The sequence below is a fragment of the Heteronotia binoei genome, chromosome 8 (assembly GCF_032191835.1).
Source record: "Heteronotia binoei isolate CCM8104 ecotype False Entrance Well chromosome 8, APGP_CSIRO_Hbin_v1, whole genome shotgun sequence".
Lineage (NCBI taxonomy): Eukaryota > Metazoa > Chordata > Lepidosauria > Squamata > Gekkonidae > Heteronotia > Heteronotia binoei.
Genome location: NC_083230.1, coordinates 5,984,229 through 6,004,000, shown reverse-complemented (window position 1 = coordinate 6,004,000; position 19,772 = coordinate 5,984,229). Strand labels below are relative to the sequence as shown.

Here is a 19,772-nt window from a genome sequence, read left to right as displayed (position 1 = left end):
ACTGTTATAAATATGTAATTTTTTTACCTCCTCGCAGGATCTGTGATGGACAATCTTGTTAGGCTGCAGTTCTTTGACAAGCCCACCCAAAGAGACTTGCTGTTTCCCAGCATTCATGATGCTGTACTTAGCAGCCAACTGAAAGTCCTTTCTGACTCACAGAGGTCATTAGAGGCTGACTGTTTTATGCCTGAAGAACAGGAGCTGAACTGATTTCATGGAAGTCCATGGATGGTACCTCTCTATTTGTGCTTACTTTGCACAGCTAATCCAGAGCTTCAGACTGTCTACTCAGGGCATGTGATATGGCAGTGGGGCAGAGAGAACTGCCCAAGGAATTCAAAGCCTTAATACTCTCTCAAAATGTTTATGCTGCAAACATCTACATAAAATTGAACTGCCTGGGGTTTTTTCTTGCAGGAATTCTTCAGGTGTTTTTTTTATTTTTTTAGATCCATGCCAGCAGATAATATTGCACTATGTTGGAGAGGGGGGAGTGGGAAAAGGGACGGATTCCTGTTCTTTCCCCTGGAGATGCCAGTCTGCCCTTGTTACCAAAAGGCATTAGGATGCCAAACACCTGTGATTTGCATTGTTTAAACATTTTAAAGAATTTTCCAACCAGACGCCATTGCTTTTGATTTTTAAAAAGAGCACCTTCCTGCAGCTGGAAAATTCTTAATGTTCGATGTTATTTTGTACCATTTGTGTATTCCCATTCTCAACTGAATCAAGTTTTTACTTAGTGACCTACCGTGTTTCCCCGAAAATAAGACACTGTCTTATATTTGTTTTTTCTCAAGAAGACACACGAGGGCTTATTTTCAGGGGATGTCTTATTTTTATTAAGTATAATACAACAATCTACATTTATTCAAATACAGTGGGGCTGGTGCTAGTGATGCGTGAACTCCTTTCCCCTAGCCGTTCGTGCATGCGCAATAGGATGCCTGCAACCGCGGTTACCACATGCGCGAACAGCTTGAAGAAAGGAGTAATGTGGTTTTCACTCACGCACCTGCGCAAGTGCGAATGGCTCGGAGAAAGGAGCTGTAGCAGATAAAAGGTATTTCAGTCTTCCTTACCGCTCCGTGCTGAAATGCATGGCGTGGCTATGCAGATACGCTGCATAGCCACGCCCATCACTAGGTATTACTGGGGTAGGGCTTATATTTAACAAATGCATAGAAATCCTGCTAGGGCTTATTTTTTGGGTAGGTCTTATATTCGGGGAAACACGGTACATTTATTAGTACATGATGATGGAGCACTTCTCCATACATTAAGGTACTCTGACTGCACTGAAGCAGACTTACATTGAAGGGAACGTTGGTATTTTAGCGGTCACTGCTTTGAAGAATCTATTTGGGAGGTCAAATGTTTTAAATAAAACAAGCATGAAGCAACAGCTGCCAGTTTCATGAAGAATGCAAATGTAGAGTCACCAACAAAGGTACACGGTGTGCTGAAACGCAAGCAGGTAGCTGATGGGAAAAGGGAGATTTCGAAGGCATCTTCCCCCCCTTTTGTTTCATGTGTGATGTAAAAGTCAGTTTTTATAAAGCCTCTTTCAAGTGCTGCTAGTGCTGTTGTAGTAGTTACCACCCTTGTTATAATATGGCAGCTAAGTCAAAGGCAACCAAAGTATGGCAGGCGGGCCAACCCAAGCCAGCTATAATGTAAAAGCACTGTTATGTCTTGGTGACTGCCGTGGGAGGCTGAAGCACGTGTGTCACTGTCTTCCAGTGAAACCAAGACCATGCAGGTGCCCAATACTCTTGCAAGAGTTCCTTTCCAGCCACGTCCTGTCAGACCTCAGGCCTTGCCACATATTGCAGGCATACAGAATGGTGTGGCATTAGGCTGCTTTTCTCATCCTGTGCAAAGGCAGCTGGTGTTACCAGCGGGCTGTTCAGGTAGAAGAGAAGTCTCTCAAGCTCAGAGCCCTCTGTGACAGTTTCCCCACCGACAATTAATTTGAGCCTTCCTTGGAAAATAACTCGTGACGTGGCTCTGAAGAGCTGCCGCTTCACAATCGAAATGGGAAATTGGGTCACTCGGTTTATTTTCAGTTAACGCACGTTGTGTAGTACCGTTTGTTATAAAAGTGAAACCTCTCAATGCAGAGCTGGAGGCACTATCCTGCGTCATAGTTGTGTGGGAGAAGTGAGTTACTGCCAGAGATTGCTTGAACTTGCCAGAATGCATCATGAGCAAGTAATATTAGTTGGCTTGGATCCTAAGGTGCTCTTCCATTTGGGGAGAGGAGGGTTTGGGGGTTTTGTTTTTTTGCCAATTTCTGTCTTCACACCTGAGGATCCAAGCCAGTTTTATACCACAAATCAACCGATGTTTGTATGCTTAGACTACATAACGTATTTTGTCTGATACGTATTTGCAGTACAACATTTTTAACAAATGAACTTCCCCTCCCCCCACAAAGTATTGTTAATGTGTAAAAACCTGACAAAGGCAGACATTACATTTTGACATTTGCTGCTAAAGCTTGTGTGCGTATTCTTGAAATGAAAGCTTTCCCCTTACACCAGCTACTGCAAACGCTGAGGGCTGCATTTCCTGAGGCTTCTGTTATGTACACCCTTGTACAGACTGACACTATGATTTTGGAAGTGATCTTCAAAGGGTCCCAGTAATATGAAGAACATCCCCAGGGTTCCTGGAACTTCAGTGGGAGCTGAGTTTCTCAAGCAAAATGATCATTTCTCTATTTTAAAGTACATGCATGTAGGGACCAACTCTATAGAGAGGGCTTTTCCTTTCTTCTGCCCATAGCAGAGGAAGAGGGGCAGTGTCTCTAGTACCTGTCAGTAACCTCCTGTAGCCACAATGACTTTGGGAAACTGGGCCCAGCACTGGCTGGCAGCTCTTGAGCTGCTTCCTGCATGATGGGTGGGGCATGCAGTCTGTGGGCTTCTCTGGTCTGTGGCTCAGGCTGAAAAGACACTGGGCATTCAGTGACTCTTGGCAAAGACCCACTGTCCCATCCTATGTTTTCGGGCTTTATTTTCTGTGTGGCTACTAGTAAACAGGGCCAGGAAGGAATTTTACTCAGGGCTAATTGCCTGACAGGCCCTAGAGTTTTTGCCTTCTCTTATAGCAAAGAATATACACTGTATGCTTTTTTGTACTGTCACAACTGGCTGCTGGCATTTAGGCATCAGCTGGAGAACATAGTGCACTGTGTGACTGAAAGGGGATCTCCTGTCCATATCCTACCTCATTTAGCTAACAGGAGTAAACAAGGGAAATAAACCCAGTTTATTTTAAACCAGCAATAAAAAAGGGAGGAAGCCCACCTAAAAGCATGTTTAAAGAATAACTTCAAACCAGAGGAACACCTGAGGTTGTGAGAGTGGGCCACAGAAAGGGGGGGGGGGGAGAGAAACACTAGAGCTCTGTTGCACGTGCTACTAGTTAGGCAGGCAGAGCTGAGGGGCTCTCCTACTGCAGGGGATATCCTACCAGACAACTGGAATTATCCCTACCTACTCATAGTAAGAGCAACCTAGCTAGCTGAATCTTGAAAGCAAAGCCAGGTTGGCCATGGATGGGAGTTGCAAACCATCTCTACTCATCTCTTGTCCTGAAAACCACCTGGTTGGTTGCAGCTTGAAAGTACATTACTGACAGCAAGGGAGATTTATCATTTTCTGCCAAGCACCTTTAACCGCAGACAGAGAACTGGCAATGATTAAGTGCACATCCTTCTGGAAATTAACACTAAGAACCCCATCGCCATCCTTTACTGACAACAATAAAAATGAATTAGCAAATAACTTACAACCTGTAGCTTGGAATGTTCCATTTATTTCTACACACTCAACTAAGTTATGGTGCACACACATCAGATTCTTACGAGAATAACAATTCGGAGAGACCTTTTGAGTTGCCCAGGATCAGTTGTAAGTCATATAGCGAGGTGTAGCGCTGAACTTGGCGTATGACTTAATGACTTTGTTCACAGCCTCCAAAAAGTCCTTTTCAGTGGCAATTTTCCTTCGTGCTCTGATAGCAAACATACCTGCCTCTGTGCAGACACTGCGGATTTCAGCTCCTTTTAAAGGGAAGGGAAGGGAAGTGGATTTAGTGGCAACTCTGAGCAATTCATCAGCACAAAACAGAAGAAGATCGTAGTCTATGACTTACCCGTGCTATTTGGACACAGTCGTGCCAGCAACTCAAACCGTATGTCTCTTTCAACACTCATTGACCGAGCATGGATCTTGAATATGTGAGTTCGTCCCTAAAAAAGGAGTTCAGGTTAAGGCTGAGAGCTTAAGAATAAAGTGAATTGCTCTACAAACATCTCCTGAAGCAAATCAGAAGGCTTGCACCTGGCTTGCTAGTTAAGTCATTTTTAAGTGCGTTTGCGATTCAAAAACTATCAGGGAACTCCTACAGAGTTATTTTCAGTGTATAGTCCTAATAAAAAGGAACGCTTGCTTTGTACAAAAGGGAAACTATTCTGACCTCTAGATCAGGCAGACTGAACTCAATCTTCCTGTCCAGCCTTCCGGGCCTCATCAGTGCCGGGTCTAAGGTATCAGGTCTATTGGTTGCCATCAGCACTTTAATATTGCCTCTCGGATCAAAGCCATCCAGCTGGTTTATTAATTCTAGCATTGTGCGCTGGACTTCGTTGTCTCCTCCAGCCCCATCATCAAAACGAGCTCCTGAGAAGAGGGTACAAAACATTAAGTGTCACTGAAAGGAGAAGCCATTTGGCGAGATGCAGGTCTAAGCCACCTTCATCAAAAGCTGGTGAAGGGCCAGCATTGCCTATCAACAGCAAAATCATGACCCCCGAAAGGGAAAAAACCCACAAAAGTATTTTACAAAGATGTTCTTTAATTGCACGTCAACTAGATTTTCTTGTTCCCTGAATGTGCAATGTTGACATAACTAAGCCCAAGAGACAACTTGATCCCCGCCTCCTTTGTGTGGCTCTCCCCCCATTATGCTGATTCTACATGGGTACAGAGCATCCCATGTGAATTGTTCAAAGGAGCAACACCAGCACCCTGTACCATCTCAAGTGGCACAAACCCATATGGGACTATACCCCAGAATTACCTTCTGATAGCATCTAATAAAGAACTGAATAGCCTGTTACAATAACTTGTTATCCTATAGTATACTGGTACACAATATGATTTTTGTGCCCTTTTTGAGAATGAGGATAAGGCTCTAGCCCCTTTCACTGCAGAGACAGGCCTTCTTAAAAATGTTCATCATAAAAGGTGACAGAGATAACTTTTAAAAAATTAAGGCTGGGAATTCATCTCATACAGACTGGTGTTAACACTATTCAATTGTAAATTAAAAAGCAAAACAAAAAGTCCCCAGTGGCAAGGGGAGAAAAATGGCTGCTGCATCCACAGGACTGAGAAAGTCCAAAGTTTCCCAAATTCACAGCAGCTACTCAGGCTTTGCTGTGGTCTTTCTCAAAACTTTGTAGTAAAGTAGGTTTGGGAAAGACTGCATTAAAAGCTGTGGAAACGGGAAGATGCACGAATGCAGCTCAATGCTGCTGAAAAGCAGGGAAAAGCCCGCTTCCCTACACCACTGGACTTGGAGCAAACAACCCATGTGAGAAAAGCCTTTATGTGAACAGCAGGCGGGGAAAGAAGCGCTCCAGAATAAGGATAAACACAGGGAAGAAAGAGGATAACATTATGGCCTGTTTTCTGTATAATGAAAAAAGGGAAGTTTGCATTCAATATTGCACAATATTTTGAACAAGCATAATACGTAGGTAGATACAAACCTCCAATGGCATCAATTTCATCAAAGAAGATAAGACAAGCCTTTTTTGTCCTGGCCATTTCAAAGAGCTCCCGGACCATTCGAGCACCCTATTTTGTACAGAGAAAGACGCCATTTTCTTAAAAGCCAAGTGTCCTGGGGGTAAGACTGAGGGCAAATGTTGAAGCTTCCCAAAGCACTCAAGATTCCAAATAGACACATTCATGTGTGAAATCATTTCAGTTGCATTCAGCTCTATGTTGTCACAGACAGCATCCACTACCAAGTTGTACTGATAGCCTATCCCACCACATACACAGCTCACACAAACATAAGGTTCTGACTCCAAACAACAGGACTGCCACACAGCAAGAAAACAGGTCTACAGGACCAGGTTTCAACCATATTGCAGAAGAGCAGCATCAGAAACACTTTCCAAATAAGAAGCTCCTTATTTTTATGCAATTAAGCTGCATATAAGTACAACACAAAAAGATACGGGCAGAGCAAAGTACAATTTATGCAGTTCTTGTGAAAACATTTCAGCTTCGCACCCAACCTGCTCCCATGCCTGAAATGTGTTCCGGTTTAGTTACCTCTCCCACGTATTTCTGCACAAGCTCAGATCCAATCACACGGATGAAACAGGCATCGGTCCGATTAGCAACAGCACGAGCGCAGAGGGTTTTGCCTGTCCCAGGAGGACCAAAGAGAAGCACTCCTTTGGGGGGCTCAATCCCAAGATTGACAAAGCGTTCTGGCTGCAGGGAGGGGAATAAAAAGGTAATGCCAAGTTGTACAAACATGCCACAAGGATGTGTTCCTATGCTGGCGCTAAACCCAACAACATTCCCACAGGAGCCTGATAAAACACTAGATCAACAGAACTGCGACAAACTCATGAGCTGTCAAAGAACTGCTCTGTTTAACAGAGGAAGAGCACAAACACACAAAGGGTAAGACAGATCTGACAGAGGTGCCAAGTACCCATCCAGGTGCCAAAAACAAGCAACATCACGAGTAGAGAGCTGCACAAGATTGCTTCCTTCTTGGAACAGCTAGTAATCTCTCCTTTCTCCAGATTGCCAGTGACAGTACAAATGTAAGACTAGATTTTTCCCCAGATACACCATCCAAAAGAGAGAGGGAGTCATCTGACATTTACCTTCAAGCTACAGTTATGTCCAATAAGTTTTGTGTCTATAACATTTCTTGAGTGGTTCATGTATCTTTTGAAAGAACGGATTACTGGGGGTCAATAATAGGGGGAAGCCATCTCTTTCACACACCGCTTACAAGAGAAGGGGAATTGCTGGGATATACCTTGGGCTGTTCTATTTTAAGAAGTGACCTCTGGCCCACAAATGCTCTAACTGGAATAAATGTTGAGTCTTTAAGGTGCTGCAAGACTACTGCTTTGTTCTGAATCAAATTATGCCTCCCCTCAAAAGCGGGTCATGGGAACACATCTTGACAATTTCTAAGGAAGTCTTTCCAGAAGAAATGTTACTACGGAAGAACTGTTTCACATTCCTCTGCTATCTACAAGGAACTGTTAACAAGCTAAATGTGGAGGGGGGACCATTTGATACTTACATGAAGCAAGGGTGTTTCCACCACCTCTCTAAGCTTCTCAATTTGTTCTTTACAGCCTCCAACATCGCTGTAAGTGACATCAGGTTTTTCTTCTACCTGTTGTGAAGAGATATGTACACACAGCAAGTTTGGTGTAGTGGTTAAGTATGCGGACTCTCATCTGGGAGAACCGGGTTTGATTCCCCACTCCTCCACTTGCAGCTGCTGGAATGGCCTTGGGTTAGCCATAGCTCTCACAGAGCTGTCCTTGAAAGGGCAGCTTCTAGGAGAGTTCTCTCAGCCCCACCTACCTCACAGGGTGTCTGTTGTGGGAGGTAAAGGAGACTGCGTACAATTCTAGTCACTGCGCCTCAAAAAAGATAGCAATAGAAAAAGTGCAGAAAAGGGCAACTAGAATGATTAAAGGGGTGGAACACTTTCCCTATGAAGAAAGGTTGAAACGCTTGGGGCTCTTTAGCTTGGAGAAATGTCGACTGAGGGGTGACATGATAGAGGTTTACAAGATTATGCATGGGATGGAGAAGGTAGAGAAAGAAGTACTTTTCTCCCTTTCTCACAATACAAGAACTCGTGGACATTCAATGAAATTGCTGAGCAGTCAGGTTAGAATTGATAAAAGGAAGTACTTCTTCACCCAAAGGGTGATTAACATGTAGAATTCACTTCCACAGGAGGTGGCGGCGGCTACAAGCATAGACAGCTTCAAGAGGGGAATGGATAAGCATATGGAGCAGAGGTCCATCAGTGGCTATTAGCCACAGCCTATTGTTGGAACTTTCTCTCTGGGGCAGTGATGCTCTGTATTCTTGTGCTTGGGGGGGGGCACAGTGGAAGAGCTTCTAGCCCCACTGGTGAACCTCTTGATGTCACTTGGGGTTTTTTGGCCACTGTGTGACACAGAGCGTTGGACTGGATGGGCCATTGGCCTGATCCAACATGGCTTCACTTATGTTCTTACTGTGACCGCTCCGAGACTCTGAGATTCAGAGTATAGGGCGGGATATAAATCCAATATCATCATCTTGTATCTTTGCTATGGAAAGTTTTATGAATACTCTGGAAGAACAGTAGCAGGTTGCAATGAAGATGTTTAATTACAAAAGTGAAAATTCCAAGGAAAGAAATGGAAATGGCCCTTACCTGCATCATAGTAACAGTTGGGTCAATCTTTGGAGGCAGGGGGATATGTATCTGGTATTTGTTTCTGTCAACACTGAAAAAATCGATCAAAAAGGCACTTTCATTGATTAAAATACCCCCCAAACCCGTTGAAAAAAAGATGCTTATGAAATACAGGAGGAGTAATGTAAGGTCTCATATCCTGTCTCCACTCAGCCAACTCATTTGGCTGTCTTTTATTACAAGTTAATTGCAATAGTATGTAGAATATTAGGACTGCACAGCAATATAGTAAAAGAAATAGAACTGGATGGGTGGCTTACCCAACTCCCTGACAACACTCCCCTTCTTCCTAATGCCACTGTGCCTCTTATCCCATTATAAACATTTGAAGCCGGTTCACATTTGGTTATTAGCCTTTTCACTTCTATACTGTTCTGCTAGAAGGGCATTTCTATTAAGTGTATGAGTACTCCAGAAGAAAAAAGTCTAAACACTGACTTGTTCTCCTTACAATCCATCCTAATGACTGCCAGGTAGTAACCTAACTATCATTCATTTCATAATCTGATACTAAGTGCTCACAACACTTGCAGTAAAAATCTTGTAGCCAGAACATTAGCTGGAAAAGGCAGAGCAATCACACGGGCTATGCAAACCCCAAAACACCACCACTGCTTAACAGTTTGGGCAGAGGTGCTGGTTTGACCTTTAAAGCCTACATAAGCTGACTGCTGTTCATCCAGAAGTACACCCGTTATATTCCTTTACTGGGCATTATGAAGTCTGTCTCTTGAGTGTGTTACAACAGTCTTAGATGTAGGCCCCCTAGTTATCAAGACCCTTGCCCAGGGATCAGGTATTGCCAAAGTTCTGCAAATTCCATCCTCAGTGACTGATCCAGAATCAAGACAAAATTATTTCTATCCACTCACCCAACTCTCATCCCTTCTTCGATGTCTGTAGGGGCCACCTGATCACTGAGATCCACCACGAATTTGGCAAATTGTTTCACATTGATAATGTACTTGGGGTCTTCAGAATCTGCATTGATTATTTTGGTGCACCTAACAAGAATAATAAATTAGCATTATCTCCATTTATAATCCTCCTTTCTCAATCAGCTGATTACCAATATGATAAAGAACTTTTCAGTCAATCAGTAAGTGGATTACAAAATATGGTTATCAGGCATTCAAACAAGCAGAGCAGGGGTCCCCAACTCCCGGTCCGTGGACCAGTACCAGCCCGTGGCCTGTTAGCAGCCAGTCCGTGAATTGTATAATTATTCCATTATATATCACAATGTAGTAATAATGAAAATAAGAAGACGACAACATTGGATTTGCATCCTGCCCTCCACTCCAAATTTCAGAATCTCAGAGCAGCTCTCAATCTCTTTTACCTTCCTTCCCCTCAACAGACACCCTGTGAGGTGGATGGGGCTGAGAGAGCCCTCCCCGGAAGCTGCCCTTTCAAGGACAGCTCTGTGAGAGCTATGGCTAACCCAAGGCCATTCCAGCAGCTGCAAGTGGAGGAGTGGGGAATCAAACCTGGTTCTCTCAGATAAGAGTCTGCGCACTTAACCACCATGCCAAACTAACAGAAACAAAGTGCACAACTGTATCATCCCAAAATATCACACACACACACACAAAATTGTCTTCCACAAAACCAGTCGCTGGTGCCAAAAAGGTTGGGACTGCTGTATTAGAGGATTTAAAATTTGAATCTAACAGCAAATATTCTTACTAAGACAAAGTGATGCAATTGGGCTGGAACTGTGGAACAGTGGGAAAACAAACAATGCAAAAATCTGTTTAAGGCAAAAGGACAATCAGTGTAAAAGAGACTTTAATAAGAGAGACTTTAATACAAATCCCTTCCTGAGCTGATCAGATACATCAGCTGATGTACCCTGCAGTTTTGTTCCTTCTACAAGACTGTCCTTGAGAACATTTGAGTTTTGCACATTTTGCAAAATGAGAGCTGGGTATTATTTGTGGTTGCACGGAACACTACATCTCTACTGCTATTGCCTAAGCAACTAGTACAAACTATTCCCTTGCACTGTATTTTTGTTTCTCTTCCTAAGTGACGAAGCCTATCATGAAATCTTAAAAATCCACTCATTTGCAGTGTAAATTTTATTTACCTAGGTTTCAAATACCTTGGTCTTAACATCTGCATCACTTCAGACTGGTAAGCAATGTTCCCTCTAAGCTGAGTTAGTGTGAGCTAGCTCACAGATTTTTAGCCTCCAGTTCACACATTTTTGTCTTAGCTCAAGAAGGATGACCTCAGAGCAAACTAATTTATGCAGCAGCTCACAATGTTAATGCCACTAGCTCCCAACTTTAATGCCAGTAGCTCACAAAGTAGAATTTTTGCTCACAAGACTCTGCAGCTTAGAGGGAACATTGCTGGTAAGCTACATATTAATTTGCAAAGGACCTCAGCTATGGCTGAATGAAACATGCATGCAACTGACAGGCAAGAAAGTAATTTCTGAGACACAAATCTGTATGAAGACTAGTTTCTCCCGAAATCTTTTATGTTATGCTGGAAACTGCCCTGAGACAGCTTCCATTTGGAATGCAAGCTGCTCCACAGACGAGAGGAGCAGCAACGGAACAGCTATGTGCCTGTGGTTGACCAGGAAATGTCTGCCTACCTGGCTACTTGCAGAGGCTGCTCACTCTGCAGGGTTTGCTTATCTGCTGCCAGATCCCAGAGGGCAGGGGGAGCCAAGCCTGTGTCCGACTCTTTAATGCCTGCAAGGACAGGAAGCAAAAAATAATGTCAATACCGACACTCTGCTCAGTTATTGTTAGGAAATTTTCGGAAACCTTTCCTAGGACTCACAAGAGTCCTTGTATGACTGGCAAGAGCCCCATAATGTTAGAGAGAGAAAAACCTGTTTCAAAGTTAAAACTATTTATTTAAATCAAAACCATAAAATCGAAACCTTCCAAACATATAAGGATCTAGTATGCAGCATACAACATTAATTCAAAATGCAATACTTAAAACACTGCGCACAGTATCTTATAAAGGATATCCTTGGATGCTCGTCAAGGCCCAGAGAAATTGGTTGTTGGCAAGAACAGCAAAGAACGAGAATAAAATCACATATGAAATACCCTTTTCCATCCATAGGAGCTAATGTAACTGTCCGTCAGGTCTGTAATGAACCTCTGATGTATCTGACAAAACCCAACCCCTTTCATACTGTAAGGCAGGGGTGTCAAACAAGCGGCCCATGGGCCAAATCAGCCCACCAGGATGGGGGCGGAGCGTCAAGGGCTAATGGCGGATGCTTAATTGAAGAGCTCTCCCCTCCAGCTTACTTGAAGTGAAATCTACTTTAAAATCATTGGGGGTTATTCATGGGAAACCCTTCAATAAATAAAAAGAGCACAAAACGAAAGGATTTGGCATCCGGGAGCGAGGACAAAGCAAGGGGGGGGGAGAGAAACAATGTTGGCAGGAAAGACACCTAACGGCTCAGCATTACAGGAGGATGACTCAGATTCAGCGCCATTAACTAGAAGAGATCTATTGTTAAGGTAAGATTTAAACAAGGCCTTTAAGGAAGCCATTGCCAATTGTATAGCCGATAAACAAAAAACGTAATGACTTGACAGCAGAGCTTGATGTAACGGCCAAAATGGCGGAACAGGCAGCGAAAGCCTCTATAGCCTTAAAAACTGAAATAAAAGCTATCCATTCTAATGAGCAAAGATTGGAGGAGAGAATAATTAATTTGGACAGTGCTGGAGAAATCAGAACCTGAAATTCTGAGGCGTAGAAGATGGCACGGAGGGACAAACTGATTTATCTACCTATATTTCAAACTGGCTAGCCTGCGCTCTCACTATGGATGAAGGAACTGCACCGGCAATAGCAAAAGCAATAAGACTGGGGCCATTAGCTATGGTGCAAAGGAAAAGACTCTGGAACATCTTAGTGCAATTCATATATCCGAAAGCAGGGATCGAATTCTGAAGGACGTCAGATCAAGGGAATCGCTAATCCACAACAACCAGAGTGTGATTGTTATTTTGGATCTGTCACAAGAAGCCCTAGACAAACACGAAAAAGCTGAAATTCTTTGCATCCAAATTATTCAACACTAACATTAAGTTCCGATAGAATAACGTCTCAGATATCATTATCTACAGAAATGGATCAGCACTTACTATAAACTCATTAGAAACTGGTAAAGAAGAACTCTCCCAATTGAACATTAAACTAACGGAAGATGAAGATAAAGAACTACATACAAACATGGACTCTACCTAAAAGACGTTTTTGCTCTGGAGTTTGTAAGACTGTGTTATCGTTTATGCCCACAAGATGGTGCTAGACATTATGATTGCCTTATCCTAGCTAACTTAATATGTAGAGTTTTCTAACTTTAGAGTTAATAAGTTGCACACTGATAGTTTTATATGTTTGGATGGGAGGTAGCAAAGGAGTTCTGGATGATAAGTGAAAGATTGAAAAGTGATATGTGAGAGTGTGAGTAACCATGATTTTTGAGAAGGAGAAAACTAAGAAAGAGAGTGAGTGCATGTATGAGTGTAGGATCTGATAGTGAAAGATTGCAAGGGGATATGTGAGTGCATATGTGACCATGATTTTTGAGAAGGAGAACTCAAAGAGAGTAAGTGCATGTATGAGCGTATGATCTATGGAGTGACAGGAAGTATAAAAGAGGTGGAGTGGGAGGGGACAGGTGTGATCAATAAGTAACAAATCAATTTATTAGCATTTATAATGAAATAAAGTCTTAATGGAATACTTTTATAAATTCATAATGAAGCATTTTTAGATCACGTGAAGAACAAGTTTGTTGAATCAAATAATTTGTAGAATTAATTCTTTAAAAATATGATTTGGAGGGTTTGAATGAAATGGGAATCAATTTGTTTTATTTTTTATAGTTGGTTAGATAATACTGGAAAATTAGTAACAAAATAGTTCTAATATTGTTAATGCATTAGCTATCTATATATGAAAAACAATGGGTTTCAGTAAGTGAAGTATAGAGGGACTGTTAATGGTATTAAGAAGCATTATCTATAAGCCAATTAAGAGATCTTATTGTAAGAGATGGAATAGAAAAATGTTTAATATCAATGCTTTTATCTGTAAATTGTTTTTTTTAATTTTTATTGCAATAAAGGTTTTTAATTTAAAATAAAAATCAGGCTGCCGGAGGGCTCCTATCAGGCCCCCAAGCAACTGGCTGTCATTTGCTTCCTTCTGCATAACAGCTTGCTTTGCAAGGCTTGCTCAATCACACAGGAGCTATTTTCTCCATTGGCTGAGGCTCCTTTGGGGAGGAAGGGGAAGGGAGAGCTTGCTTTGCCAGGCTCTCTCAATTGCACAGCAGAGCTACTGAGCCAAGCCTTTCTTCCTCCTATTGGCTAAGGCTTCTCCCCCTGATCCCCAGGGAAGGAAGGGAAGAGCCAGAGCTTCCTTTGCCCAGTTCCCTGGATTCCATGGAAGAGTTACAAAGAAAGCACCCTTAAGACCAACCAGTGCTAATAATTTAAGCATGTTTTAAGTTTATATAAAAATCACAGAATCATAGAGTTGGAAAGGACCTCTAAGGTCATCTAGTCCAACCCTCTGCACAATGCAGGAAACTCACAAACACCTCCCCCTAAATTCATAGGATCCTCATTGCTGTCAGATGGCCATCTAGCCTCTGTTTAAAAACCTCCAAGGAAGGAGAGCCTACCACCTCCTGAGGAAGCCTGTTCCACTGAGGAATCGCTCTAACGGTCAGGAAGTTCATCCTAATGTGGAGCCAGAAACTCTTTTGATTTAATTTCAACCCACTGGTTCTGGTCCTACCTTCTGGGGCCACAGAAAACAATTCCACACCATCCTCTATATGACAGCCCTTCAAGTACTTGAAGATGGTGATCATATCACCTCTCAGCTGCCTCCTCTCCAGGTTAAACATCCCCAGCTCCTTCAACCTTTCCTCATAGGACTTGGTCTCCAGACCCCTCACCATCTTGTTCGCCCTCCTCTGGACCCGTTCCAGCTTGTCTATATCCTTCTTAAAATGCGGTGCCCAAAAATGAACACAATACTCCAGGTGAGGTCTCACCAGAGCAGAGTAAAGCAATACCATCACATCATGTGATCTGGATACTATACTTCTGTTGATACAGCCCAAAATTGCATTTGCCATTTTAGCTGCCACATCACACTGTTGACTCATGTTCAGCGTATGATCTATGAAGACCCCTAGATCCTTTTCACACATACTACTGCTAAGACAAGTCTCCCCCATCCTATAACCATGCATTGGATTTTTCCTACCTAAATGCAGAACTTTACATTTATCCCTGTTAAAATTCATTTTATTGATTTTAGCCCAGTTTTCCAGCCTGTCAAGGTCATCCTGTATTTGTCTTTTTCTGTGTTTGCAACCCCTCCCAATTAAGTATCATCTGCAAATTTAATAAGCATTCCCTCTAATCTTTCATCCAAATCATTTATAAAGATGTTGAACAAAACAGGTCTCAGGACAGATCCTGGAGGCACTCCACTTGTCACTCCTCTCCAAGAGGATGAGGAACCATTCACAAGCACTCTTTGGGTGCGATCTGTCAACCAGTTACAGATCCACCTAATGGTAATAGGATCCAAACCACATTTTACCAACTTGTCAACAAGAATAGTATGTGGAACCTTATCAAAAGCCTTACTGAAATGAACGATGTCTACAGCATTCCCCTGATCCAGCAAGGTGGTCACTTTCTCAAAAAAAGAGATCAGGTTAGTCTGACATGACTTGTTCTTGAGAAACCCATGCTGGCTCTTAGTAATCACAGCCATTCTTTCTAAATGTTCCAGGACTGACTGACTGATTATTTGTTCTAAAACTTTTCCAGGTATAGACGTCAAGCTGATGGGTCAGTAGTTCTTGAAGATGGGGACAACATTCGCCCGCCTCCAATTTTCTGGCACTTCCTGTTCTCCAAGAACTCTCAAAAATAATAGCCAGAGGCTCAGAAATTACATCCGCCAGCTCTTTTAGAACCCTTGCGCTTGTGTCCTTTATAAAGTTTATATCTCTGCTTCCTAATCTTAAATAGGTACACACACAGCCCGGCCTGATATGACTGGGCCCGACAAGGTCTCATTTATGTCAGATCTGGCCCTCATAACAGATGATTTCCACACCCTTGCAGTAAGGCATGAACTCTGACTTATTTAAAACTGAGGGTGTTTCTTCTGGCATTTCTTCAAGTGTATATCATCTGTACCAGTGAGTCAGGAAGCTACTGGACAAACACCACAACCTGAGTTCCTGTGGAGCCTGGCAACCTAGTGTTTAGGCTATGAAGCTAGTACCGCTGATACAGAAAATATAAGTTATTTTCTAGAACAGGGTGTCGAACTCATTTGTTATGAGGGCCAGATCTGACATAAATGAGACCTTGTCAGGCCGGGCCATGTGTGTACCTATGGAAGATTAGGTAGCAGAGATAAAAACTTTTTAAAGGACACAGACTAAAGATTACATTAGCACTTGTTGGTTTTAAAGGTGCTTTCTTTGTATTTCTCCCATGGGATCCAGGGAACTGGGCAAAGGAAGTTCTGACTCTTTCCCTCCCTTCCCAAGGGACCAGGAGGGGAAGGAGCCTCAACCAATGGAGAAAACTGAGGTTTGCTCTGTAGCTCCTGTGCAACTGAGCAAGCTTTGCAAAGCAAGTTGAGATGTAGAAAGAAGCAAGAGAGAGGGAGAAGGAAACAGACGAGTCAGTTGCTCAGGGGCCTGATTCGGCCCTCGGGTCGTATGTTTGACACCCGTTCTAGAACACGGGTCACTTGCTTAAGAACAATGCACCACATCTGTGCTACAGAGAGTTATGGGAGAGAACTTGCGTTTCTAACAGGCAGGCTGTAAGTGACCAAATGTGAACCAAATGGATGTATACATGAATCTTCAAGTCTCCTCACTTAAATTCCATTGTCAGTTCTCAGACGACATGCATGACAGGTTCTCAAATACTGCAGAAACATTTCAGGTGAAAAACATGTAGGAACAGAAAGTCAGCCATCTATTGCTGACAATTACGATTTTCTGTAATGCTTTCATTAAGAACTCAAACTCACAGCTGAGGGCAGAGAGATTATGGCTTGACTATACCTCGTCAATGAATTCATTGTTTACATCAGTTTAAGTATCCAAGAGCACTCATGCACTTTGTCGCTGGCTTTTAAAGTCTCCCTCTGCCTTTCTACACCAATGTTGCATATGAAGCTCTGCCCTGCAGTTTCCTTTTCCACATTCCCCTATTTCCCCCCTTGGTTTATTCAGAAGCTCCCTCCCCTGTCAGCTTCTTCAAACTCCCTTTTTGCTACAGAGTTTTTCCTGGGAGTGGCCAACACCCAATTCTATGGAAGAGGGAGGGGATTTTTTCTTTAAGAATTGAGTGTTGTGTTCCTCAAGAGACACAACAGTTTGAACAAAGAGGGACATGAAAGAGAAATATGCTGCCAACAGATGCCTGCAAAATACACACCAGTGAGTTCATTGATCTTCTTAAGTAGCTGCTGAATGTCATCTTCTACTTGCTTGATCTGCCTTGAGTAAGTACTCTGGCCCTGGTCATTTTAAAAAGAAAATTAAAGGTTTGAGGTTCAGGAAATAAAAATATGTTGGCAAATACATCATCAAGCTTACAACCAAGCCACCTTTTTATAATTAAAGAGCCAACCTATGTCAAAATTCAGAGCAAAAGCTCAACGAAGAGCCCGTGCAAGAAAGTCTGTTTTATAACTGAAGATATACAACTTAATGTTATTGATAATGGAAATAGTGATTAATAAAACAGGAAGCCAAACACTAGTTATGAGTCCTTTATCAAAAAGTACCACACATGAGGTGTCACAATAAAATGATTGTTTTAATCCCCTCACATAGATGTAATGTAATGTAATGTAAAATTTTATTTATATCCCGCCCTCCCCCGCCGAAGCAGGCTCAGGGCGGCTAACAGCATTTCAAGTAAACAATACAGTAATAAAAACATTAGATCTATGCAAGGTTTGCGATTGTATTACTAGAAGCTTCCTATTGCTCTCACTTTCCTTTCTGAAAAGCCTTTTGGTCCCGGAAAAGACTTAGTCCGCCACTCTTTCAAATATTGGTTATTCATCCCACCTACCAACTCATTTTCTTTTTTTGAAGAGCCATACTTTCAAGCCAAGCCACATCTGGATCTATAGCCATTGGCTGCAGAGTCCTGCATAGTCAGGTCCTAACACAACTAGAAGCTGTTCTTCAAGATCTCAAGCAAAGCTACTTTCTTAGCCCAGTTATGAGAAGACAAGACTCACTGGAAAAGACAATAATGCTAGGAAAAGCTGAAGACAGCAGGAAAAAGAGAAAGACTCAGTATGAGGTGGATTGACTCAATAAAGAAAGCCCCCCCCCGCCCCCAAAAGGAAGCCAAGGTCTTCAGTCTGCAAGACCAGAGCAAGGCTATTAATGAGAAGACATTTTGGTGGTCATTCATTCATAGAGTTTCCATAAGTCAGAAGTGACTTGATAGCGCATAACACACACAAGCTAAAGCCTTGTTCAGATCTTGCCTTGGTTTAGTAGAGTGACATATACTACCATTTCAGAGTTTATGAACTTCAGTGCCAGCTTGTACATATGTGGACAATACTTTTAGGACTTGTTTACGGGGCTTGAGTCTCTTCACAGCTCTTTATTTCTGCAGGTAAAATATCCAATTACAGCACAGGCTGCTTGCCCTAAATTGTATGTAAAGACCCAGCTTAATCTTTGGACCCACTTCTGGAAAGCGTAATTTTAAAGCCTTCCATTTGAATCTTACAAGATAGATTTTATTTAAGAATGTCCTTTTGCTAAGTGAAATTTTTACTAACATTAAAAGCTGTCAGGTACTGCAACAAAACTTAGGCACTGTTTTAAGGCAAGCCAACTCGGGCAATACAGATGTTTGCCAAACTCTTCAGGGTAACAATTTCTTGGGTTTAATTGTATAAAGTACTTACATAGGTTTTCAACAGGGCGATGTCACCTTCATCCAAAGCTGCAACAAAGAGATACAAACCCAGATTACCTTAAAGGGTAAATAAAGTATGTTTTGCTTTCCAACAGATTAAAGTCACAGTCCCTGTCCCAGAGAAGAATTCCTTCAATAGTTTTATCAGCTTGACAAAAAAGCCAACACTGTATAAATAATAAACAATATTTTATTTATTTACTTAAATTTATGGTCCACATTTATCACTGAGACTCAAAAGTGGATTATGTGGTGTCAGGAGATGTCTAATAAGGAATGTACTAGGACTAGGGTTATAGAATTCTGAAACCAACAGAGAATATTAAACACACTATAAGACACAAATACAACACAGAAAACAGCATTATATAATTCCATATGATGCTGAAAACTGGTATCCTACCAGCAGAAAACAATGCAGTGACAATACGTGTACCGCAAACAAACAAATACATCCTGTACACAGCAATGTTGGCCGCCGTCTCTTTCCCTATATTAAGGCACCTTCTTTGTGAAAACATCCTCCTGAAGAATTCTTGTTCTGCACAGCTTGTGAAGCATTACAAATACTGAAACTGCGCAAACCTACAAATTCTCACAACCAACCCGCACTTTGTTCGGAGCACCGAACGCTATTCAAGGCGAGGCATTAGCAAGGCGAGGCCCAAACCAAGCCAGAGCGCTGGGGAAAGCGAGTTCCTCCCGAGCGGAGAGGAAGGCAGGAAGCGCCCAACGCGGACGGCCACTGGGGGGACGCTCCGGCCGCGCTCTCACCGCGGATGGGCTTGTCCTCCTTCTCCTCCTCCTTGGTTTTGCGCTGGTCGGCGCCCAGGTAGTCCGGCATCGCGTCGCCCCCTCACAGCTCACAGACGACCGCTGACCACGCATGCGCAACTCGGTATGACACAGCGCCTCACGAACACTTTCGCAGCGCCGGGACAGGAAATGATGTCAACAGTAGGCGCCAATTTCCGGGCTTAGGGAAGAAGGAAGAAAATAGATGACGGACCAGACCAGTTCAATTGTAGATTCGTAAAGACTCTGTTGATTTGCAGTTTTAAATTGGAAGCCGCTCTTGGCCCCTGGATGTGGGCAAGAATGTTCCATAGAATCTGCCTTATCAGGATTTTATTTCTGCCTCCTCGGCCGTTGACACCCAGTTTCTGAATTGTGACAAGCAGATGGATTGAAGGATTATGATAAATTTGGCCAAAAAGG

General features: G+C 42.6%; 2 protein-coding genes across 3 annotated transcripts in view; one reads left to right on the top strand and one right to left on the bottom strand.

Annotated features, from left to right (window-relative positions):
• SLC26A5 (solute carrier family 26 member 5) overlaps positions 1-1,408 on the top strand; it is a 60,784-nt gene extending 59,376 nt beyond the window's left edge. For both annotated transcript variants that reach the window (XM_060244697.1, XM_060244696.1), the window contains one exon: positions 38-1,408. In XM_060244697.1, coding sequence (XP_060100680.1) covers positions 38-213 — 176 coding nt within the window. In that variant the 3' untranslated portion in view covers positions 214-1,408. The remainder of the gene's footprint in view (positions 1-37) is intronic.
• Positions 1,409-3,808: 2,400 nt separating this feature from the next.
• On the bottom strand, positions 3,809-19,530 carry PSMC2 (proteasome 26S subunit, ATPase 2). Its single transcript, XM_060244695.1, has 12 exons — positions 19,329-19,530; positions 18,544-18,581; positions 17,040-17,121; positions 11,156-11,255; positions 9,417-9,548; positions 8,503-8,575; positions 7,363-7,458; positions 6,363-6,527; positions 5,789-5,876; positions 4,492-4,694; positions 4,168-4,264; positions 3,809-4,075 (listed from the first exon to the last, which is right to left on the bottom strand). The coding sequence occupies exons 1-12, from the start codon at positions 19,396-19,398 to the stop codon at positions 3,918-3,920; spliced, it is 1,302 nt and encodes a 433-aa protein (XP_060100678.1). The 5' UTR covers positions 19,399-19,530; the 3' UTR covers positions 3,809-3,917.
• Positions 19,531-19,772: the final 242 nt, after the last annotated feature.

Bases quoted from the DNA above. Each gene is read 5' to 3' on its own strand.
- PSMC2 (XM_060244695.1), bottom strand. From the start codon at position 19,398: ATGCCGGACTACCTGGGCGCCGACCAGCGCAAAACCAAGGAGGAGGAG. The intron at 7,459-8,502 runs GTAAGGGCCATT...TCTTCACAACAG, and splicing joins CAACTGTTACTATGATGCAG to GTAGAAGAAAAACCTGATGT. The intron at 4,695-5,788 runs GTTTGTATCTAC...CCCTCTTCTCAG, and splicing joins TGAAATTGATGCCATTGGAG to GAGCTCGTTTTGATGATGGG.